General features: G+C 45.3%; 2 protein-coding genes across 3 annotated transcripts in view; one reads left to right on the top strand and one right to left on the bottom strand.

Annotated features, from left to right (window-relative positions):
• The window catches only part of DOCK1 (dedicator of cytokinesis 1), a 495,500-nt gene that overhangs the window by 212,622 nt on the left and 257,456 nt on the right, over positions 1 to 25,422 (bottom strand). The window lies entirely within an intron of this gene.
• Positions 1 to 25,422, top strand: part of INSYN2A (inhibitory synaptic factor 2A) — a 77,654-nt gene that overhangs the window by 27,028 nt on the left and 25,204 nt on the right. For both annotated transcript variants that reach the window (XM_073546337.1, XM_073546336.1), the window contains exon 2: positions 3,824 to 4,997. In XM_073546337.1, coding sequence (XP_073402438.1) covers positions 3,829 to 4,997 — 1,169 coding nt within the window. In that variant the 5' untranslated portion in view covers positions 3,824 to 3,828. The remainder of the gene's footprint in view (positions 1 to 3,823; positions 4,998 to 25,422) is intronic.

Genomic DNA, 25,422 nt, shown 5'->3' with positions numbered 1-25,422 from the left:
TCTTGAAATTTTCACACCGGCGACTGGTGTTTTTTTTTTTTTGGACTCTAAATTTCACCTACCCGAACCACAATGGTCAGACTCTGACCCTTTCTATTGTACTGAAGCATCTAAAAGGTCCATTTACATGGACCGATCACTGATTGGTAAACCTTTACAAAACGATGGTCGTTTATATTCCTGTTTACACAGGCAGACCAAATGATGCGTACTGCAGGATGGTGCACCGCTGAGAAGGATGATCTATGCTGCTTGTTCATCAGGTGATCTGCATCCTTTTTACACAGCAAGAAAACTGTGAAAAGAGCATTTTTAACAACACTCATTCATGATAACCTTGCAGTGTAAATGCCCCTTAAGCGTAGAATAAAGGTCGCTTTAACGGGAGGTGGAGCAGGGGAGCTGTGACATCGCTTACTGTGATTGGTGGATCCTGCGGTGTTATCAGCAGAGTATAGAAGTGTTACCCTTAATTGTAATCCCGCCGCAGATAAAGAAACTGCTGAAAACTCTTCTTCAAAGGGCAAGTAGTACGAGTCTAAAAAGCCCCAATGGCCTGTTATTTTTTAATAAAGTTTCTCATGGGAAAAAAAGTATTTGATACTCTGCCAATTTTCCCACCTACAAAGAATGGAGAGGTCTGTAGTTTTTATCATAGGACACTTCAACTGTGAGAGACAGAATCTAAAAATAACCAGAAAATTACATTGTATGATTTTTAAATAATTATAATATGCAATAAAATGCATTTTAATGATTTGAACACCTACCCACCATACAAGACTTTTGGCTCTCACAGACGTGTTAAAGAAAAACTAAGAAGTCCTCCTACTCTGCACTCACTACCTGTATTAATTGCACCTGTTTGAATTTGTTACCTGTATAAAAAAACACCTGTCCACACACTCAGTTAATCACACTTCAACCTTCTCCACCATGGCCAAGACCAAAGAGCTGTCTAAGGACACCAGGGGCAAAATTGTAGACCTGTACAAGGCTGGGATGGGCTACAGTACAATAGGCAAGCACTGGGCAACAACTGTTGGCACAATTATTAGAAAAAGGAAGAAACACAAGATGATTGTCAATCTTCTTCAGTCAGGGGCTCCATACAAAATCTTGCCTCGTGGGATAAGGATGATTCTAAAAAAGGTCAGGAATCAGCCCATAACTACATAGGAGGACCTGGACAATGACCTGAAGAGAGCTGGGACCACGCTAGTAACACGCTACGGCGTCATGGATTAAAAACCTGCAGGGCACGCAAGGTCCATCTGCTCATGCCAGGACATGTCCAGGCCCGTTTGAAGTTCACCAATAACAATTTGGATGATCTAGAGGAGGCATGGGAGAAGGTCATATGGTCAGGTGAGACCAAAATAAAACTTTTTGGTATCAACTCCATTCGCTGTGGAGGAAAAAGGATGAGTACAACCCCAAGAACACCATCCCAATCATGAAGCAAGGTGGGGGAAACTTCATATTTTGGCGGTGATTTTCTGCAAAGGGGACAGAACGATTACTCGGTATTGAAGGGATGATGGATGGGGTTATGTATTGTGAGATTTTGGCCAACAACCTACTTTCCACAGTAAGAGCATTAAAGATGGGTCATGGCAGAATCTTCCAGAATGACAATGACCCAAACACACTGCCAGGGCAACTAAGGAGTGGATCCATAAAAAGAATTTCAAGGCCCTGGAGTGGCCTAGCCAGTCTCCAGACCTGAACCCAAAAGAAAATCTTTGGAGGGAGCTTAAACTCAATGTTGCCCAGTGACAGCCCTGAAACCTGAAAGATCTGGAGAAGATCTGTTTGGAGGAACAGGACAAAATCCCTACTGCAGTGTGTGCAAACTTGGTCAAGAACTACAGGAAACGTCTGACCTCTGTAATTTCAAAGAAAGGTTTCTGTACCAAATATTAAGTTCTGTTTTACTACTGTATCAAATACTTATTTCAAGCAATAAAATGCAAGTTAATTATGTAAAAATCATATAATGTGAAGTGTACCTATGATAAAAGTTACAGACCTCTGCATTCTTTGTAGGTGAGGTGAGAAAACTTGCAAAATACTTAATTTTCCCCACTGTATAATAATAAATAAATTATATATACACACAAAATATATATATATCTAATATATAAAGCTCAAGTGTGTGTGTGTGTGTGTGTGTGTGTGTGTGTGTGTATGTCCGGGATTGGCATCCGCACCGTCGCAGCTACAGCCACAAAATTTGGCACAGTCACACGTCAGGACCCCGAGAGTGTCCTAGGCTATGTTGTGAGGCGAAATTTTAACCCTGCGCGTTCCAATTCACCAAACAATTTTGCCCCTATCTACATAATGGGGAAAAAGTATGTATCAAGCCCCGCCCCTCATTATGATGTCATAATGGTAGCCATGGCGACACTGATGTCATCATAGGTTGCAAGCCCCGCCGCTCATTATGATGTCATAATGGTTGACCATGGGATGGAGGATGTGTGATGGGTATGTGGGCACTGGACTATGGGATGGAGGATGTGTGATGGGTATATGGGCACGGGACTATGGGATGGAGGATGTGTGATTGGTATATGGGCATGGGACTATGGGATGGAGGATATGTATGACGGGTATATGGGCACTGGACTATGGGATGGAGGATACGTATGACGGGTATAGGGGCACGGGACTATGGGACGGAGGATGTGTGATGGGTATATGGGTATGGGACTAAGGGATGGAGGATGTGTGATGGGTATATGGGCACGGGACTATGGGATGGAGGATATGTATGATGGGTATATGGGCATGGGCGTATGGGATCGTGGATATGTATGATGGGTATATGGGTAACCACAGTTAGTTACTATGCCCGGGCAGCGCCAGGCTCTTCGGCTAGTGAGTATATATATATATATATATATATATATATACACACACATATATACATGCATACACACACCGACACTATACATATGTTCTTAATGCTCAGCAGTGGTTTTAGTCATGGAACTCTGCAATGCCAGCCAGAGTTTTGTGACCTCTTGGATGAGTTGTCGCTATGGTCTTAGGGCAATTTTGGTCGGCCACTATTGGGAAGGTTCACTACTGTTCTATGTTTTCGCGATTTGTAGATAATGGCTCTAACTGTGTTTCACTGGAGTCACAAAGCTTGAGAAATGGCTTTATAACCTTTTCCAGACTGATAGATCTCAATTAATTTCCCATTTGTACTAGAATTTCTTTGGATCGCGGCATGATGTCTAGCTTTTGCTCTACTTCATGTTGTCAGGCGGGTCCTATTTAAGTGATTTCTTGATTGAGAACAAGTGTAGCAGTAATCAGGCCTGGGTGTGGCTAGGGAATTGAACTCCGCTTCTCAGAGATGTGATAAACCACAGTTAAAACAAAAATCTTATTTCCCATCAGAAACTTTATTTAAAAAAAATTGTAATCTCACACTGGCCATTGGGGATTTTTTTACATTTATGCAACGAGAGAAAAGAGGAAAAAAAAACACAGATACCTGACAAAAAAAAACAAACAAACAAAAAAAGTCACTTTTGATGACACACTCCGTTTAGAAGGATGATGCAGTCTGCAAAAATGATCACCTATCCACTACTGGGACACCCACCAATTGCCACAGCAGGGAACTTATGTCTGTTCATTAGTCTGATCACTCGTGCCGTGGTCATTCATTGGTTTATTTTGTTTTATCTATTAGTTTCTAAGTCACAAATACAATCTCTAATCAATGGCTGATTTTGCTAAATCCCAAACTATCCAGATTTATAAAATCTTCATCTTACTGGTTTCTCTGTTTTTTTTGCAGGAACCATGGTGAGCAAGGAGGGGGACAAATGTGTGCTGACATCCTCAGAAAGTGAAGCCGAGCCAGCTGTTTCTTTAGCCTTAGACATGAAATATGCATTGGACCCCAACCGGCAGATAAAAAAACGAAATAAAGCCCTTCAAGTGAGATTTAAAGATATTTGTGAGGCTCAGAATGAACAGAGGGATAAAAAGCTTACAACGGTGCCGCAAAGTGAGAGAAAAGACACCAAGTCTCTTTCTTACAAAGCTTATCGGAAGTACATGACAGTGCCTGCTCGGCGGTCTATACCCAACGTAACCAAGAGCACAGGGGTTCAGACTTCGCCAGACCTGAAAAAGCGCTACCAGACTTTTCCTCTTGACCGGAAAAAAGGGAACCTGTTAAAAAATGCTTCTGGCGTGGAACTGAAGGGTCAAAATAATGGATTCCTAATAGAGGTAAAGGATACAAAAGAACACAAAAGCTCAGGAGAGTCTAATCGATGCAGCAGGGTCAATGACCAAGTTGTTGCGGAACTGGTGGTACATTCGAGTGAAGATATGGATGTCATTACTTCTAGCAATTGTTCAGATGCATGTGGAAGCACTGATTTGCACAGCTGTACTAAAGATTCCCCCTTTCCTCAAAACCCAGCAATCTCCACATCGAAACAGGCCATCTGCCATGTGCATGAAACCACAAAACACGACAAAAGGCCATTAGGGAACACGCTACCCCATCATCCGGCACATGTTAAAGTGCTTCTGAAGGAGGAAGCCACCATACACTCGCCTGCCCTCAACCCCAACCTAGCCGACCCTGAAGACTTGACTGACACACAAAGGACAGTTTGCCCGCTGACACATGAAGACAAAAGAACTGCTCACGTAAATGGCCTACAAGGCCAAGATATGAATGCAAAAGCGTGTACGACGCAGTCACAGTGTCAAACGACGGAATGTAACGAGCAGGCCATGCAGATAAATGTTTTACCTGTGGAAAAAAATCAGCCTTGTCAGACAGCAGTTGCTTTGAGTGATGAATGCCAACAAATTGTGCCTCACACGGAAGTGATAGACTTAAAAGCACAGCTTCACACCATGGAGAACCTGATCAGCTCTAGTCAGGAAACAATCAAAGTGCTTTTGGGTGTTATTCAGGAGTTAGAGAAGGGAGAAGCTCACAGAGAGGGGTAAGTGTCCAAATCAAAAACTCATTGTATGTTTATACGAAAAGGGAACTCATAGGACATGTATTCATAAAATGCAATCAACTCGAATTGTCATACGCAGAGTCCACCATTAAAGGGAATCTGTCACCTCAATTTGGCGGGCTATTTAAATGCCTTCTGTCCGGTCTGATGGGCGGTGTGTTGTCGTCGCCTTTCCTCTACCCCATCCTTGGCCGCTGTCCCTAATATTTTCTGGAATTTGAGTAGTTGTCCTCCATAGTCGGCGCGTGCGCAACGCAATCTTGCCTTGAGCATGCGCAGTATGCTTTTCCCAACCGCGGGCAAAGCCGAAAAGCATTACTGCGCATGCACCGGTGAACTATGTTCCGGAAGTATTTCGCTAAGAAAGAAGATGGGGGAGTGCAATGAGTCTCACATGACTTCAATAGGACAGGGATTGTTTGCAGTCTATAAACCATGAAGGCACATGGATCTGCAGGTGAGCTTTTATACACAATGATAGGACTTCGTTTAATGAAGACTATTTCATTTATTTTAGAAAAATTTTAGCATTTGAAAATACAAAACAAAAAAATACTTTCTTCTGATCAAATCAAAGACAAGATGCTAATAATTCCTGGACTTGTTTTTGTTGCGTGAATTAAGTATTTTTACGAAACGCAAGGGACGGCAGTGGGGTCCGGACTGGCTGACCATCGTCCCCCAATTGTAGATGTCCAGTAGAGAGGAGTTGGGCCATTGGATTATAACATGCCCTTGGCATTTTGCATGTATATGGGGAGGGGGCAAGAAAAGAAGTGTTCATCCGACAGCCATCTATTGTGTATATTGAGATCAAGTAATGAAAGTGAGGAATCTGTTTGTCGAGACATATGAAGAACATGAGCTTGGAAAACAATCCAAGCGAACATATATTCATGCAGCTTTTCTTGCTTGTTCACTTCAGTCAATAGTGTAATTACCCATAGCTTTTAATTGCATCCAGCTATATACCGTAACTCAGATCAGGCTATCACTTGTCTCTGCTAATGTAACAACGATCAGAAATAACTACAGTATGTCCTTGTCCTTAAAGCAGCAACAACAATGCCTAACGCAACATATCCGTCTCATATACCTAACTACAGTCATATGTAAAAGTTTGGGCACCCCTATTAATGTTAACCTTTTTTCTTTATAACAATTTTGGTTTTTGCAACAGCTATTTCAGTTTCATATATCTAATAACTGATGGACTCAGTTATATTTCTGGATTTAAATGAGGTTTATTGTATTAACAGAAAATGTGCAATCTGCATTTAAACAAAATTTGACTGGTGCAAAAGTATGGGCACCCTTATCATTTTCTTGATTTGAACACTCCTAACTACTTTTTACTGACTTCCTGAAGCACTAAATTGATTTTGTAACCTCATTGAGCTTTGAACTTCATAGCCAGGTGTATCCAATCATGAGAAAAGGTATTTAAGGTGGCCACTTGCAAGTAGTTCTCCTATTTGATTCTCCTATGAAGAGTGGCATCATGGGCTCCTCAAAACAACTCTCAAATGATCTGAAAACAAAGATTATTCAACATAGCTTTTCAGGGGAAGGATACAAAAAGTACAGACAGACATCTGACTGGGATGATTTAGCGAATCCTGCTTTGAGCAGGGGGTTGGACCAGATGGCCCAGGAGGTCCCTTCCAACTCTACGATTCTATGATTCTATGATTCTAAGTTGTCTCAGAGATTTAACCTGTCAGTTTCCACTGACAGGAACATAGTAAGGAAATGGAAGAACACAGGTACAGTTCTTGTTAAGCCCAGAAGTGGCAGGCCAAGAAAAATATCAGAAAGGCAGAGAAGAAGAATGGTGAGAACAGTCAAGGACAATCCACAGACCACCTCCAAAGACCTGCAGCATCATCTTGCTGCAGATGGTGTCACTGTGCATCGGTCAACAATACAGCGCACTTTGCACAAGGAGAAGCTGTATGGGAGAGTGATGCGAAAGAAGCCGTTTCTGCAAGCACGCCACAAACAGAGGCGCCTGAGGTATGCAAAAGCACATTTGGACAAGCCAGTTACATTTTGGAAGAAGGGCCTGTGGACTGATGAAACAAAGATTGAGTTGTTTGGTCATACAAAAAGGCGTTATGCATGGAGGCTAAAAAACACAGCATTCCAAGAAAAACACTTGCTACTCACAGTAAAATTTGGTGGAGGTTCCATCATGCTTTGGGGCTGTGTGGCCAATGCCGGCACCGTGAATCTTGTTAAAGTTGAGGGTCGCATGGATTCAACTCAGTATCAGCAGATTCTTGACAATAATGTGCAAGAATCAGTAACGAAGTTGAAGTTACGCAGGGGATGGATATTTCAGCAAGACAATGATCCAAAACACAGCTCCAAATCTACTCAGGCATTCATGCAGAGGAACAATTACATTGTCCCCAGACCTGAATATCATTGAACATCTGTGGGATGATTTGAAGCGGGCTGTCCATGCTCGGCGACCATCAAACTTAACTGAACTGGAATTGTTTTGTAAACAGGAATGGTCACAAATACCTTTATCCAGGATCCAGGAACTCATTAATAGCTACAGGAAGCGACTAGAGGCTGTTATTTTTGCAAAAGGAGGATCTACGAAATATTAATGTCAATTTTATGTTGAGGTGCCCATACTTTTGCACCGGTCAAATTTTGTTAAAATGCAGATTGCACATTTTCTGTTAGTACAATAAACCTCATTTGAATCCAGAAATATAACTGAGTCCATCAGTTATTAGATATATGAAACTGAAATAGCTGCTGCAAAAACCAAAATTGTTATAAAGAAAAAAGGTTAACATTAATAGGGGTGCCCAAACTTTAACATATGACTGTATCTGTTATAATCTTTCCAATATCCATCTCTTACCTATGTTATATCCAGCTCATATTTATCTATCAAACATGAAGTTATCGCTGCATGGAGCTATTCAGTAAGTGAGAGCAGCTTAGTTACACAAAAACGTAGAAGTGCGATATGTATCCAGTGAGGCAGGAGTCACAATGGCGGGATCTAAAGATGCATTCATCTCACCGGTACTGGACTGTTATATCTCACCATCCATGGTAATACCTACTTACACATCTCTCCATCACAAATCTATCCGTCCCACCTGTATTCATCCATCCAGCCTCTGTCTAGACGCAACTATTTCTCTCTCTAACTATCCATCTCTCTATAAGTTTATCCAGTCATCCATACTGAATACTTCATATCATGAAAATATCCATCTGTCCACCTTACCTCTATCAATCTATATCTTGCCCTCCACCTATCCACACTTCATATCATGATTTAGAAACCGGTCTCTCTCTCTCTTCGCCCTCTATCCATCCATTCATCTCTACTGCTCCCTATCCCTCACACTCTCTCTCCAGGGCTAGCGCTCTCAATTCGTCCCACCCTCCCACGCTCTCAATCCATCCCACACTCCCACGCTCTCCATCCGTCCCGCCCTCCCAATTCGTACCTCATTGCCACTCTCTCAATCTGTCCCACCTTCCCAATTCGTCCTGTGCGCTCAATCCATTCCTTCCTACCACTCTCTCAATCGGTCCCTTCCTCTCAATTCATCCCTCTCTTAATCTGGCCCTCCCTCCCGCTCTCTCAATCAGTCCTTCTCTATCTCAATCCGCCCATCCCTCCCGTGCTCTCAATCCTTCCTGACCTCTCGCGCTCTCGATCTGTCCTACCCTACCGTGTTCTCAATTCGTCCCGCCCTACTGCACGCTCAATCCATCCTGCCCTTCCGCACTCTCTATCCGTTGTGTGCGCTCAAATTGTTCTTCTATCTAGCGCTCTCAATCCATCCCTACCGCTCTCTTGATCTGTTCCACCCTCCTATGCTCTCCAACTGTCCCTCCCACTGTCTCAATCGGTCCCTCCCTCCCGCTCTCTCAATCCATTCCTCTTCCCAATGTCTCAATCGGTCGCTCCCGCTGTCTCTCAATCCAGCACTCCCGCTCACGCTATCTCTCTCCTTTAAGCACTCATGCTTCTCTCAATCAGTCCCTCCCGCTCTCTCTCTCTCCAGCCAGCACTCCCGCTCTCTCTCTCCAGCCAGCACTCCCGCTCTCTCTCTCCAGCCAGCACTCCCGCTCTCTCTCTCCAGCCAGCACTCCCGCTCTCTCTCTCCAGCCAGCACTCCCGCTCTCTCTCTCCAGCCAGCACTCCCGCTCGCTCTCTCCAGCCAGCACTCCCGCTCGCTCTCTCCAGCCAGCACTCCCGCTCGCTCTCTCCAGCCAGCACTCCCGCTCGCTCTCTCCAGCCAGCACTCCCGCTCGCTCTCTCCAGCCAGCACTCCCGCTCGCTCTCTCCAGCCAGCACTCCCGCTCGCTCTCTCCAGCCAGCACTCCCGCTCTCTCTCTCCAGCCAGCACTCCCGCTCTCTCTCTCCAGCCAGCACTCCCGCTCTCTCTCTCCAGCCAGCACTCCCGCTCTCTCTCTCCAGCCAGCACTCCCGCTCTCTCTCTCCAGCCAGCACTCCCGCTCTCTCTCTCCAGCCAGCACTCCCGCTCTCTCTCTCCAGCCAGCACTCCCGCTCTCTCTCTCCAGCCAGCACTCCCGCTCTCTCTCTCCAGCCAGCACTCCCGCTCTCTCTCCAGCCAGCACTCCCGCTCTCTCTCTCCAGCCAGCACTCCCGCTCTCTCTCTCCAGCCAGCACTCCCGCTCTCTCTCTCCAGCCAGCACTCCCGCTCTCTCTCTCCAGCCAGCACTCCCGCTCTCTCTCTCCAGCCAGCACTCCCGCTCTCTCTCTCCAGCCAGCACTCCCGCTCTCTCCAGCCAGCACTCCCGCTCGCTCTCTCCAGCCAGCACTCCCGCTCGCTCTCTCCAGCCAGCACTCCCGCTCGCTCTCTCCAGCCAGCACTCCCGCTCGCTCTCTCCAGCCAGCACTCCCGCTCGCTCTCTCCAGCCAGCACTCCCGCTCGCTCTCTCCAGCCAGCACTCCCGCTCGCTCTCTCTCCAGCCAGCACTCCCGCTCGCTCTCTCTCCAGCCAGCACTCCCGCTCTCTCTCTCCAGCCAGCACTCCCGCTCTCTCTCTCCAGCCAGCACTCCCGCTCTCTCTCTCCAGCCAGCACTCCCGCTCTCTCTCTCCAGCCAGCACTCCCGCTCTCTCTCTCCAGCCAGCACTCCCGCTCTCTCTCTCCAGCCAGCACTCCCGCTCTCTCTCTCCAGCCAGCACTCCCGCTCTCTCTCTCAATCCAGCACTCCCGCTCTCTCTCTCAATCCAGCACTCCCGCTCTCTCAATCCAGCACTCACTCCTGCTCTCTCCTCAGTGCATTCCTCCCTATCGCTCTCTCCTCCCTCCCTGTCAATCCGTACATCATTTCTCTATCCATCCCTCCCTCTATCCTTCCCTGCTTTCCTCGCTCTATGAATCTATCCATTTATCTATGCCTCCATGTACCTCTCCATCCACCCTGAATACATCATATTATGGTGACTTAGAAAACAATTGTAACACGGATTATCTCCAAACAGTTACATCAGCAAACCAGTTTCTCCTGGCGACGACTGCTTTATAATCTTATGCTAGTGAATTAAGTAATGAATTCTGTGAATAATGACACATTTAGCATCAAATCTAAATTAAGGAAGTATGATTATTAGAGAGCGCGAACGTCTCCCTATAACACTCCTGTATGTGTAAAACCAAGATAGTAATGATAGCTGGAGTAGCGAGCTATGCGATATGTATACAGCCTCCTTCTGTGATGATACATTCAGTCTTCGCATTGCAGAGTATACAGCAAGTGTCTGTCTACTTCTCAGGCAGTTCAGCCGATTGTGACCCACTTAATTTAGTCTTATCTTATAATTACGACCTCGGTATTTTGTAAGACTGTTTTGCATTATCTGTCTAAATGGGTCGAACGACGTTTTGCGCTAGATGTCATCAATATTCCCAGTCGATGACCGCTATCTACAATTCCCATTAAAAGTCAAAGCATTAAATGAGGAAGTGATTTAGTTAAAAAATTATGAACAGCGTGATTGATCAAAAGTAACATAAATGAGTGTTTGGTGAAATGGAGATAAGTTTCTGTTTCTTTTCCAGTCACAGCGCCTCTCTAGTCATTGGTTGCATCTGGTATTGCAGCTCCACCTTTTACAGTAAAATGTAGCGGAGCTGCAATACTAAATACCAGACACTGGAAAAGAGGGTTGGTTTCTAATCCTGGGCAATGCCTTTAACTCATAGACGAACAAAATACATATCTACAGTCGAGATGCCAATGCCAGATACAACTATGGTAAATGGGCACCGACACGGTCAGCCCGATCCTCTTAAAGTGACCGTGTGCTAGCCGCTACATGTCAAAAAAAAAAAAAAGTATACGGCTCAAACTGAACGCTAGGGTTTGCAATTTGACGTGAAAAAAGGTGGGAAGTGTTTTTTTTGTTTTTGTTTTTTTTTTTTACTGCATTCAGGCCACTACCATTTCAAGCAAGATGTTGCAATGACATCACAGCCTCAAACATGGGGAGAGGAACATGCTGAAGGAATATTCCCAGCAGTCCTTTGTATGCAGAAATAGGGAGTTAATAGTAAGCCATAAGTGAAAATCTAAAATAAAAGGAAATACAAATAAACCAAAAGTTCCTTTCAGATCCAACCATCAGGGACCATTCCCTTTGACATGGAAATATTTTATATGATTTTATGGTCCATATCACAGACTACATGTTATATCAAATTCCCAAGCATTATTAATTGTCACTAGTTTTTGTCTCCCTAGCTAGAAAAAAATTGTCCTTTGTTCCTGGGATTATAGCAATGATCTAGGCTGAGCAAAGTATTCGGTGTCGTTATACGCGGAAGAGCGCGGGGATAATTTTCTGACAAAGTTGTCTAGTAGAACTAATTACACACTACAACACAGAAAGGAAAAGAATGAATTTTTGTTTCCAATTTTCACTACATAAAAAAAGGATAAAAAAAAAAAAAAAAAAAAAAAAGATACTAGATCAGAGAGCAGTTCAGCAGGAGACCAGGGATCCAACTCATAGGCAAGTGTAATGCTTGTCAGAGTGCCCTCATAATTCGTGTGGGGGGACCATCATACTGCGTGAGAGGACCATCATACTGCGTGAGAGGACCATCATACTGCGTGAGAGGACCATCATACTGCGTGAGAGGACCATCATACTGCGTGAGAGGACCATCATACTGCGTGAGAGGACCATCATACAGCGTGAGTGGACATCATACAGCGTGAGTGGACATCATACAGCGTGAGTGGACATCATACAGCGTGAGTGGACATCATACAGCGTGAGTGGACATCATACAGCGTGAGAGGACATCATACAGCGTGAGTGGACATCATACAGCGTGAGTGGACATCATACAGCGTGAGTGGACATCATACTGCGTGAGAGGACATCATACAGCGTGAGAGGACCATCATACAGCGTGAGTGGACATCATACAGCGTGAGAGGACATCATACAGCGTGAGTGGACATCATACAGCGTGAGAGGACATCATACAGCGTGAGTGGACATCATACAGCGTGAGTGGACATCATACAGCGTGAGTGGACATCATACAGCGTGAGTGGACATCATACAGCGTGAGTGGACATCATACAGCGTGAGTGGACATCATACAGCGTGAGAGGACATCATACAGCGTGAGTGGACATCATACAGCGTGAGTGGACATCATACTGCGTGAGTGGACATCATACAGCGTGAGTGGACATCATACAGCGTGAGAGGACATCATACAGCGTGAGAGGACATCATACAGCGTGAGAGGACATCATACTGCGTGAGAGGACATCATACTGCGTGAGAGGACATCATACTGCGTGAGAGGACATCATAATGTGTGTGGGAGGACATCATAATGTGTGTGGGAGGACATCATACTGCCCATGTTGGGTACTGTAAGGGCATAATATTGTGATTAGGGTGGGAGGGGGACAGGGGGGGATCATACTATGTACTTGGAAATGTGGAGACATCATGCTGTGTGTAGGTAACTCATACTGTGTGTGGAATGAATGTACTGTGGGGGCACCATACTGTGTGGAATAAATGAAATATTGGGGCATCATACAGGTATTGTACCGTGGGAGAACACTAATGGGTTTCACTAGGAGCAATATCTCTGTGGCTTAGTGTGAAATAAAAATTGTGGTAGAAGTATGTGTGTCTCTTTCCTAACTTAAAGTTGGGAGATATTTTGAATGTCGCATTTGGATCACATACTTTAATTTAGTTTAATAAACTTACTGATAATGTACTTAATACAGTATATGCTTCAGAGGCATATGGTAATGAAGCTTCTGGGCCCCAGCTCAATATCTACAACACATTTATAATGGTATGTTCACACAGGACGTATTTACAGCAGAATTTTGCAGAGATATTATCCGCGTTGAATGGTGTGGACGCCGCTGCAGTTTCTGCTGTGGAAACACTGCTGCATTCACCTTTGCACCGTAAGTCCACGGTGAATACTTGCAGCATAAATTTACATCTTGCAGATATCAGATCCACATAACTGGTGAATTTAAGCTGCAGGTTTTCTCCAGAGCGTGGATGAGATCTCAAACTTTCATCCACTAAATTGGTACAATAAAACGTAGCCGATTCCAGATTGTATACCTGATACCTGCTGTAAGTGCATCCAGTGTGAACAAGAACCAATACTGGTGTCTTATGTAGCAGAGAGACCTTTGGGCTCTCACTAGCACATGGGCCCGTTCTGGGCTCTCACTAGCACATGGGTCCATTATGGGCTCTCACTAGCACATGGGTCCATTATGGGCTCTCACTAGCACATGCGTCCGGTCTGGGCTCTCACTAGCACATGGGTCCGTTCTGGGCTCTCACTAGCACATGGGTCCGTTCTGGGCTCTCACTAGCACATGGGTCCGTTCTGGGCTCTCACTAGCACATGGGTCCGTTCTGGGCTCTCACTAGCACATGGGTCCGTTCTGGGCTCACACTAGCACATGGGTCCGTTCTGGGCTCACACTAGCACATGGGTCCGTTCTGGGCTCACACTAGCACATGGGTCCGTTCTGGGCTCACACTAGCACATGGGTCCGTTCTGGGCTCACACTTGCACATGGGTCCGTTCTGGGCTCTCACTTGCACATGGGTCCGTTCTGGGCTCTCACTAGCACATGGGTCCGTTCTGGGCTCACACTAGCACATGGGTCCGTTCTGGGCTCACACTTGCACATGGGTCCGTTCTGGGCTCTCACTAGCACATGGGTCCGTTCTGGGCTCACACTAGCACATGGGTCCGTTCTGGGCTCACACTAGCACATGGGTCCGTTCTGGGCTCACACTAGCACATGGGTCCGTTCTGGGCTCACACTAGCACATGGGTCCGTTCTGGGCTCACACTAGCACATGGGTCCGTTCTGGGCTCACACTAGCACATGGGTCCGTTCTGGGCTCACACTAGCACATGGGTCCGTTCTGGGCTCTCACTAGCACATGGGTCCGTTCTGGGCTCTCACTTGCACATGGGTCCGTTCTGGGCTCTCACTAGCACATGGGTCCGTTCTGGGCTCTCACTAGCACATGGGTCCGTTCTGGGCTCTCACTAGCACATGGGTCCGTTCTGGACTCTCACTAGCACATGGGTCCGTTCTGGGCTCTCACTAGCACATGGGTCCGTTCTGGGCTCTCACTAGCACATGGGTCCGTTCTGGGCTCTCACTAGCACATGGGTCTGTTCTGGGCTCTCACTAGCACATGCGTCCATTCTGGGCTCTCACTAGCACATGCGTCCATTCTGGGCTCTCACTAGCACATGGGTCCATTCTGGGCTCTCACTAAGCACATGGGTCCATTCTGGGCTCTCACTAGCACATGGGTCCGTTCTGGGCTCTCACTAGCACATGGGTCCGTTCTGGGCTCTCACTAGCACATGGGTCCGTTCTGGGCTCTCACTAGCACATGGGTCCATTCTGGGTTCTCACTAGCACATGGGTCCGTCCTGGGCTCACTACACATGGGTCCATCCTGGGCTCTCACTACACATGGGTCCATTCCTTGAAGGCATCAAACTATTTTTTTTTTTATCAATAAGTGTATTGCATAGAGCAGCCCAATGGGATAAAAGTTATTTCACAAATTAGCATATCTCCGACTACCGGGAATCCGTGTGAAGTCTCTCATCACCTCTCTATCACCTAAACCAGTACAGTATACGAACAGGACGATTACAAATTGAGGGAGTGATCACCGTACTACTTCGACTTCCCATTAAATATTCATAAAGACATGGATAATTCAACACCCACAGGGACCGTCTGTCCAAGCTGAGGAAAACCTATGCCCATTAATTGGACAGGTTACAGGACCGGAATTTCTTACTTTACCTTGGGCCAAGAGTAATCAGGGTTAGTTATAGCAGAAGTGCTCCATTTCATATTTTTTTTTAATTTTCTCTTTATATATTTTGCTTTTTTTTCTCTCTCTCTCTTAAAGCATGGATTGCCAATCTTTTAGGGGTCTTAACCATCTAAAAAATGTTGACGCCTCACCACTCTTTGCTTTCAAAAATGTCAAAATTTACCCTAATTTTTCTTAAAATATGTCAACAAAAGCAGAAAAAAAAACCATAAAAAAATAGCACAAATTAAGTCTGTGTGCTTAGGCTAAAACATACGTCCAGAGCTTTAACCAACGTGTACGTGAACGTTCCCAGAGCTCCATTCACTAGTTTATCATTTATTATGTACATGATAAAGGAATTTGTAGCTCGGCATTAGAAAATTGGAGCTATGGTCTCCATACTTCTATACTGTGAAATTGATAAGCAAGTTACTTTGGAGCAGCTCAGATTTAAAGGACAGTTAAACTTTTTCCTTTTTCCTCTAGAGTCTCACCAGACTAAAATGGTGACACTCTACTTTTAATTATTTCTTATAGCCAATACTACATAAATATATCTAATATATAAAGCTCAAGTAAGTGTGTGTGTGTGTGTGTGTGTGTGTGTGTGTGTGTATGTGTGTGTGTGCGTATGTACTGTATATAGGTCTGTCTGTCTGGGATTGGCATCCGCACCGTCGCAGCTACAGCCACAAAACTTGGCACAGTCACACGTCTGGACCCTCAGAGCGTCCTTAGCTATGTTGTGAGGAGAAATTTTAACCCCGCACGTTCCAATTCACCAAACAATTTTGCCCCTATCTACACAATGGGGAAAAAGTGTGTGTATCAAGCCCCGCCCCTCATTATGATGTCATAATGGTTGCCATGGCGACACTGATGTCATCATAGGTTGCAAGCCCCGCCGCTCATTATGGTGTCATAATGGTTGACTATGGGATGGAGGATGTGTGATGGGTATATGGGCACAGGACTATGGGATGGAGGATATGTATGACGGGTACACGGGCACGCGACTATGGGATGGCGAATATGTACGACGTTTATATGGGCACTGGACTATGGGATGATGGATATGTATGATGGGTATATGGGCACGGGACTATGGGATGGCAAATATGTATGATGGGTATATGGGCATGGGACTATGGGATGGAGGATGTGTGATGGGTATATGGGCACTCGACTATGGGATGGAGGATATATGATGGGTATATGGGCACGGGCCTATGGGATCGTGGTTACGTGGTTATGTATGATGGGTATATGGGCACAGGACTATGGGATGGAGGATGTGTGATGGGTATATGGGCACGGGACTATGGGATGGAGGATAATTATAATTTGCTATAACTAACCACAGTTAGTTACTATGCCCGGGCAGCGCCGGGCTCTTCAGGTGATATATATATATCCTAACCCTAGAACTTTAATGTACTTTTGCTTCTACGTAACATTAATTTGGCTAGTTTGGTTGTTAGATAATAACTTTTCCTGTAAACTGTGAACCAGGTTTATTAGCACTGCTCATTAGCCCTCCCTCACAGTGGCCTACCAGGGGATTCACCTGTTCCCGACGGCCAGTCCGAGCCTCTATTGTATGTTTGCCCTTATGTGCATATGCATAGTTTGTGTGCAGCTGCCTCGTCCTCTCCTCTATTCAGCAGTATTTTAGCTCTATATCAGGATTGTACACACTCATCAGCTAAATGACAATCTATTTCAGAACATAAATGGAAATATAGATTTCTCATCCATCCAACTAGATGTCAAATTAACCCTCTGTAATGGAGCTGCAATTCATTTGTGCATACGAGTTTCGGGGGCTCTGTTCGTTCAGTGCTGGATATTAACTAAAAGTCTCTGCCTAAAGGTCGTAGAAGATTGTAGAAATACTAACTAGTAAGGGTAAAGAACATCAGAAGGGGCGAGAAAATGTCAACGCAAAATTTGCCAACTTTCATGATAAGCATGAAATGACCCCAGCTCAGTCTTCGCTACACTCTACATTATGTTACATGTTTTTTTTTATTATTCATTTAGGTTTTAATTAAATATTTCATGAAGAACAAAAACCCTAATCTTTCATGGATATGCATTGGAATTCTATAAAACCCACAAGGAAAATCAAATTAAAAAAAAAAAAAATTCGCTAAAGGTCAATACCTCAGGATGTCAAGACGACACACTCTGGGAGAGGTGGTCAGGGGGCATAAGGAATATATGGGTGGGGAAAGAGTGAAACCAATTATGAAAATAGTCCCCATAAACACCACTTATCTGAAAGATACAGCATGTCCCCTCCGGCATTTAGAGGTTCCTCAGGGGGCTTCAATTATAGATTAGTAGGAGGACTGCAGGTACGTGTGTGAGACGCTCCCAAATTGATGGAAGGTATGTTCCTTACAAGATGTTTAAATGGGGGGTACGTTTTATATATTGAAAAATTTTAGGGTGACGACCTCTGCGGACAGGAAGGGCTTCCTCCCACTGTGTAGTAAGTAAAGATCTTTTTTCCTAGTGAAGGATTGCATATCTACCTTTTACATATGATAGATTTATAACAGTGCTATATTGGAGTTTTTTAACCCCTGTGTGACACAGATTTATACCCAAGGCACATAAAGCTTTTTTTTATGCCTTACTTTTTGCCCACCCACAGACACCTCATATTCCTCTGACCATCCTTCCACTGCAACATCTTTTTGTCAGTGGGTTTATATTTGCAAATATTTTTTCTCTTTGATTCTGGATTCCTGAAGCCATTGTGGGTGTAATAGAATTTTAATGCATATCTATTACAGATTAGCGTTTTTAGTAGCGTTTTCACGTTTTGTTCTTGATTACACTTGGCCCCCTAGTGTTATACCGATATTGCTTCCTTCTTGTAGTTGTTTAATTAAATATTTCACCGATGCAAAAAAAGAAAATTCAAAGAAATGTAAATTCTCGCAGGAATCTTCAAGCAAAGACGTGAACTTACTTACAGTTCTATGCTGGAAACAGGTGGCAAGATCGTCGCTGTCTGAACTAACATGCTGGATTAAAGGACATCTGTACGTGGGGGGCCCTCATACAGTGCGTGGGGAGGCCATCATACTGTGCGTGGGGGGCCCTCATACAGTGCGTGGGGGGCCATCATACAGTGCGTGGGGGGGGCCCATCATACAGTGCGTGGGGGGCCCTCATACTGTGCGTGGGGAGGCCATCATACTGTGCGTGGGGGCCCTCATACTGTGCGCGGGGGGGCCATAATACTGTGCGCGGGGGGGCCCTCATACAGTGCATGTGGAGGCCATCATACTGTGCGCGGGGGGGCCATCATACTGTGCGCGGGGGGGCCATCATACTGTGCACGGGGGGGCCATCATACTGTGCGCGGGGGGGCCATCATACTGTGCGTGGAGGGCCATCATACTGTGCGTGGGGGGGCCCTCATACTGTGCGTGGGGGGCCCTCATACTGTGCGTGGGGGGCCATCATACAGTGCGTGGGGGGGGCCCTCATACTGTGCGTGGGGGGGCAATCATACTAGTGCGTGGGGAGGCCATCATACTGTTGCGTGGGGGGCCCTCATACTGTTGCGTGGGGGGGGCCATCATACAGTGCGTGGGGAGGCCATCATATTGTTGCGTGGGGGGCCCTCATACTGTGCGTGGGGAGGCCATCATACTGTTGCGTGGGGAGGCCATCATACTGTTGCGTGGGGGGCCCTCATACTGTGCGTGGGGAGGCCATCATACTGTTGCGTGGGGGGCCATCATACTGTGCGCGGGGGGGCCATCATACTGTGCGCGGGGGGGCCATCATACTGTGCGCGGGGGGGCCATCATACTGTGCGCGGGGGGGCCATCATACTGTGCGCGGGGGGGCCATCATACTGTGCGCGGGGGGGCCATCATACTGTGCGCGGGGGGGCATCATACTGTGCGTGGGGGGCCATCATACAGTGCGTGGGGGGGGCCCTCATACTGTGCGGGGGGGGCCATCATACAGTGTGTGGGGGGGCCCATCATACCGTGCGTGGGGGGCCCATCATACTGTGCATGGGGGGCCCTCATACCCTGCGTGGGGAGGCCATCATACTAGTGCATGGGGAGGCCATCATACAGTGCGTGGGGAGGCCATCATACTGTTGCGTGGGGGGCCATCATACTAGTGCGTGGGGAGGCCATCATACTAGTGCGTGGGGAGGCCATCATACTGTTGCGTGGGGGGCCCTCATACTGTTGCGTGGGGGGGGCCATCATACAGTGCATGGGGAGGCCATCATACTGTTGCGTGGGGGCCATCATACTGTGCGCGGGGGGGCCATCATACTGTGCGCGGGGGGGCCATCATACTGTGCGCGGGGGGGCCATCATACTGTGCGCGGGGGGGCCATCATACTGTGCGCGGGGAGGCCATCATACTGTGCGCGGGGAGGCCATCATACTGTGCGCGGGGAGGCCATCATACTGTGCGCGGGGAGGCCATCATACTGTGCGCGGGGAGGCCATCATACTGTGCGCGGGGAGGCCATCATACTGTGCGCGGGGAGGCCATCATACTGTGCGCGGGGAGGCCATCATACTGTGCGCGGGGAGGCCATCATACTGTGCGCGGGGAGGCCATCATACTGTGCGCGGGGAGGCCATCATACTGTGCGCGGGGAGGCCATCATACTGTGCGCGGGGAGGCCATCATACTGTGCGCGGGGAGGCCATCATACTGTGCGCGGGGAGGCCATCATACTGTGCGCGGGGGGCCATCATACTGTGCGCGGGGGGCCATCATACTGTGCGCGGGGGGGGCCATCATACTGTGCGCGGGGGGGGCCATCATACTGTGCGCGGGGGGGCATCATATTGTGTATGTAATATACAGTCATATGTACAAGTTTGGGCACCCCTATTAATGTTAACCTTTTTTCTTTATAACAATTTTGGTTTTTGCAACAGCTATTTCAGTTTCATTTATCTAATAACTGATGGACTCAGTTATATTTCTGGATTCAAATGAGGTTTATTGTACTAACAGAAAATGTGCAATCTGCATTTAAACAAAATTTGACCGGTGCAAAAGTATGGGCACCCTTATCATTTTCTTGATTTGAACACTCCTAACTACTTTTTACTGACTTCCTGAAGCACTAAATTGGTTTTGTAACCTCATTGAGCTTTGAACTTCATAGCCAGGTGTATCAAATCATGAGAAAAGGTATTTAAAGTGGCCACTTGCAAGTAGTTCTCCTATTAGATTCTCCTATGAAGAGTGGCATCATGGGCTCCTCAAAACAACTCTCAAATGATCTGAAAACAAAGATTATTCAACATAGCTTTTCAGGGGAAGGATACAAAAAGTTGTCTCAGAGATTTAACCTGTCAGTTTCCACTGTGAGGAACATAGTAAGGAAATGGAAGAACACAGGTACAGTTCTTGTTAAGCCCAGAAGTGGCAGGCCAAGAAAAATATCAGAAAGGCAGAGAAGAAGAATGGTGAGAACAGTCAAGGACAATCCACAGACCACCTCCAAAGACCTGCAGCATCATCTTGCTGCAGATGGTGTCACTGTGCATCGGTCAACAATACAGGGCACTTTGCACAAGGAGAAGCTGTATGGGAGAGTGATGCGAAAGAAGCCGTTTCTGCAAGCACGCCACAAACAGAGTCGCCTGAGGTCTGCAAAAGCTCATTTGGACAAGCCAGTTACATTTTGGAAGAAGGTCCTGTGGACTGATGAGACAAAGATTGAGTTGTTTGGTCATACAAAAAGGCGTTATGCATGCGCTGTATTGTTGACCGATGCACAGTGACACCATCTGCAGCAAGATGATGCTGCAGGTCTTTGGAGGTGGTCTGTGGATTGTACTTGACTGTTCTCACCATTCTTCTTCTCTGCCTTTCTGATATTTTTCTTGGCCTGCCACTTCTGGGCTTAACAAGAACTGTACCTGTGTTCTTCCATTTCCTTACTATGTTCCTCACAGTGGAAACTGACAGGTTAAATCACTGAGACAACTTTTTGTATCCTTCCCCTGAAAAGCTATGTTGAATAATCTTTGTTTTCAGATCATTTGAGAGTTGATTTGAGGAGCCCATGATGCCACTCTTCATAGGAGAATCAAATAGGAGAACTACTTGCAAGTGGCCACTTTAAATACCTTTTCTCATGATTTGATATACCTGGCTATGAAGTTCAAAGCTCAATGAGGTTACAAAACCAATTTAGTGCTTCAGGAAGTCAGTAAAAAGTAGTTAGGAGTGTTCAAATCAAGAAAATGATAAGGGTGCCCATACTTTTGCACCGGTCAAATTTTGTTTAAATGCAGATTGCACATTTTCTGTTAGTACAATAAACCTCATTTGAATCCAGAAATATAACTGAGTCCATCAGTTATTAGATATATGAAACTGAAATAGCTGTTGCAAAAACCAAAATTGTTATAAAGAAAAAAGGTTAACATTAATAGGGGTGCCCAAACTTTTACATATGACTGTATGTGTTTGTAATATCTCTTTCATATCTAATACAGATTGAGATCAAGATATAATAAACATGAAAGGACAATGTCATTGAGTTACAAATGATGAAAAAATGGAAATTGAGATGTTTTGAACTTTTTTTTTCCATTTTTTTATTTTATAAATTTGTATACTATTACCATGTCTACCAATCCTGTGATTTCTATTAAATCACAACTTTTCCTTCCTGGCGTGGTAATATTGTTGAGGTGTGTTATAACTCTGATAAATATGATATAGACAAATAAAAAGAAAATACAGATGGATAATAGATGTGGTCTTATTAGTAGAATGTATACGTAAAAGGTGTGATTACTAATTCTACAAGCGACAACGCAGAGGAGTCACACAGCAGCCGCCTCTAGAACAGGTAAAGAAAGCCTCACACGCCTCCCTCCTGACCTTGACCCAATCATTCTTCCTAATGAATGTCACGGCGAATAATTGCCGCGCTCTGACGGGGCGACGCTGCCGCTCCGACAAGTGAATCCATCACTGAAGACGACAATAGAAGAGGCTGGTTTGGCACTCGCTCTTTACCTAAAATGCCTTTATGCAGACCTGCCACCATTTTTCCTAGCTGCATCTGAAAATTACGTGGCCACATTGTAGATCTGACACTCGGGAGCTTTATAGATTATTGATACTTGGATAACTTTGATTTTGCTGCGACATGGCATGTGGTGGTCACTCATGCCCACGAGAATATAAAATGAAGGTCAGCTCGCCGCTCCTACAAAAATTATTTTATTCTACTCGGCAAGGTTTCTACCATGGAAAAGCCGCATTCAGTAAAAGACTGATACACATTAGTAATTTAATAGGAACATTTCAATAATAAAAAAAAATATGAGAACAAGGAAGAAATCCAGCAAGGACTCAGCAAACCAGGATTGGAGTAAAATACCAGTGGGTTTGGACTGTGAAGAAGGCGGATTAAGTCGCCGAAACGGGTTGTCACATTTGCGTTTATTTCTGCCATGCACTCTGGTTCCTGATCCTTGTGGGTCGTCTTTTTAAACTTTTTGAAGAAATAAAGAAAATATTATTTTACTCCAATCCTGGTTTGCTGAGTCCTTGCTGGATTTCTTCCTTGTTCTCCTATTGAAGGATTTACTCCTAATCCAGTCCGTGCAGGAACTTGATCACCAGGTGGGAAAGACCCATGAGTCTCATTGCTGCAGCTGGACTCTGACATACATACTCTGCCAATAAAAAAAATATATATACAACTAAATACAATGGGGTTAAATGTCAATCACCAGAGAGAGGAGCTTTTTAGGCCTGTTTCACACTTCCGTTTTTTCAAATCCGTCAAAATCCGTTGGTTTCCGTAAAAAAACGGATCCGCCATTTTTTGCAGGATCCGTTTTTTTTGTCCCATAGACTTCCATTAGTGGTTACCGTGGATCCGTCAAAAAAACGGATCCGTTTTTTTAAAACGGATCCGTTTGCATCAGTTTCCGTCAAAAAAACGGAAACGGATCCGTTTGGCGGACACAAAAACGGAAGTGTGAAACAGGCCTTACAATCTACAGGTTGTAAGGTCTTTAATAATGGGGACAGAATGCAATTAGCTTGCAGTGCCCTTGTACACTATAAAAGGCGCTAATTAATGAACCATTTTTTTCCTGTGTCCCACTTGGTGCAGCTGATGGTAGGCTCTAGACAGAATCAGTTTCCTTCCCCCTCTGACAGTTGACAATACAGTCCCTTTACAGGGACAGAACGTAATTAGCTTTGTAATGTTTCCTGTGTAAAAATACTTCATTTTTTCCTAATTGTCCCACTTGGTGCTGCTGGTGATGGGTTCTAGACAGAATCAGTCTCCTTCCCCATCTGGCAGCTGGCAATATAGTTCCTATATACTTTTCTGCAGTTACTATATATATTACCATGGTACACGCCAGAGGCTGTATGCCTTTTCCTGATCAGTAAGGCAGAAAAATGCTAATTCTATTGCCTGCTCTGCAGTGAACAGAGTGGAACTGTGCAGAGATCTGAGTTGCTGCAGAATGTGTGTCCAACACAACTCCTCTCATTAGGCGGACAGGCACATTGCTACATACTTTAAACACCAGGTGGCACCAAGACTATATAAGTAAATACCCGGGTCCATACAATGAAAATGATCTTTAAAGAGGACCTGTCACTTGCCATAAGGAATTTTTTTTTATTTCTGCCTGCCTATAAATTCCCCTGTTCACCAAAATTTGATATTGTTTTACTTTTGTCGTTTCACCTCTCCATTCCGGAAATATGGACCCCTCTTCACTTTATGTACATCTAGTCCTGTTTGATATTTTGAGGTCTAGCCACAGATTTTCAATGATGTTCAAATCAGGGGACCGTGAGGGCCATTGTAAAACCTTCAGTAATTATCACTGTAGAAGAGGTCTAATACATTTCTGACAAATGAACGAGTCACCAATCTTCGGGTTCGTTTACACAAGCAGATAATCACTTAAACGATGTGATCGTAACTCACGACGAGCAAATGATGTCAGACAAGTGTTTGTACAAGGAAAGAATCGTAAAGGAAATGGTTGAATAGCGATTGTTCCACTCCTCCTTTTTGTCGGGCTAATTGTTGAACGAGCGAACATTCTCTATTTACATTACACAATAGACGGGTTCTGATCCAGGACCGGGGGGTATGTATGCGTTATACATACTCCTGGCCAGAGCCAGTCTAGTGGACGTGGCCTCACTCCATAGACTTGTATGGAGTGAAGCCGCTCCCCATCTAGTGAAGGGGCAGTTCATTGCGCGTGGCCGACTACAAGGCGCTTCCTCGGTCCATACTACGGGGGTTGCATCCACTGGCCAGGAGTATGTATAACACCTACATACGCTACATTCCCGGATCAGAAACCGGCGAATCCTCACGGATTCGTAAGTCTGCAGTTACACAGGTTAAAGGGGAAGTCCGGTCCAACGCTATCGTTTCTAGATTTGTATGCAAAAATGCTACAAAAAAAAAAAAATTAATTCCCATGAACAGTGCTGAACAGGTTCTCTCTGCTTTCCGAAATTGCAGTATATCACATTTTTTTTAAATTATATTTAGCCATAGGCCTAAGTGGCGTGTATGAGCTCCACACACCGTGAATTTTTTTTTTAATAGTATTGTGGGTTAATTTTTGGCTTGGATCAAACAAAGCTACATACATTAATTTTATGCATATTTTACAAAAGTCATATTTTGTCGTCAAACCCCATGACTGCCCCTGTGAATAATTAACGAGGGTGTCTTTCTTTTTTTTTTTTTGAGTGTTCCCTCTAATGGAACTGGAAAGGCTGCAAGATAAATAACGTCACCACAGATATCGCAGGAATGGCGCCGGTCTGGGAAGCATGTGTCTTTTAATTTTATACGAGGGACTATACTATAGCATAGAAGGCAGTGTTCAGTATTGGACACCGGTGATGAGCGAACGTGCTCGTATATTATGTTCGAGTCACTGCGGCTGCATGATTTGCAGCTGTTAGACAGACAACATATGTGGGGTTTC

Source organism: Dendrobates tinctorius, unplaced genomic scaffold (genome assembly GCF_039654945.1).
Source record: "Dendrobates tinctorius isolate UK_male_01 unplaced genomic scaffold, ASM3965494v1 ptg000147l, whole genome shotgun sequence".
NCBI classification, from domain to species: Eukaryota; Metazoa; Chordata; class Amphibia; order Anura; family Dendrobatidae; genus Dendrobates; species Dendrobates tinctorius.
This window is presented reverse-complemented; position numbering and strand designations above follow the sequence as displayed.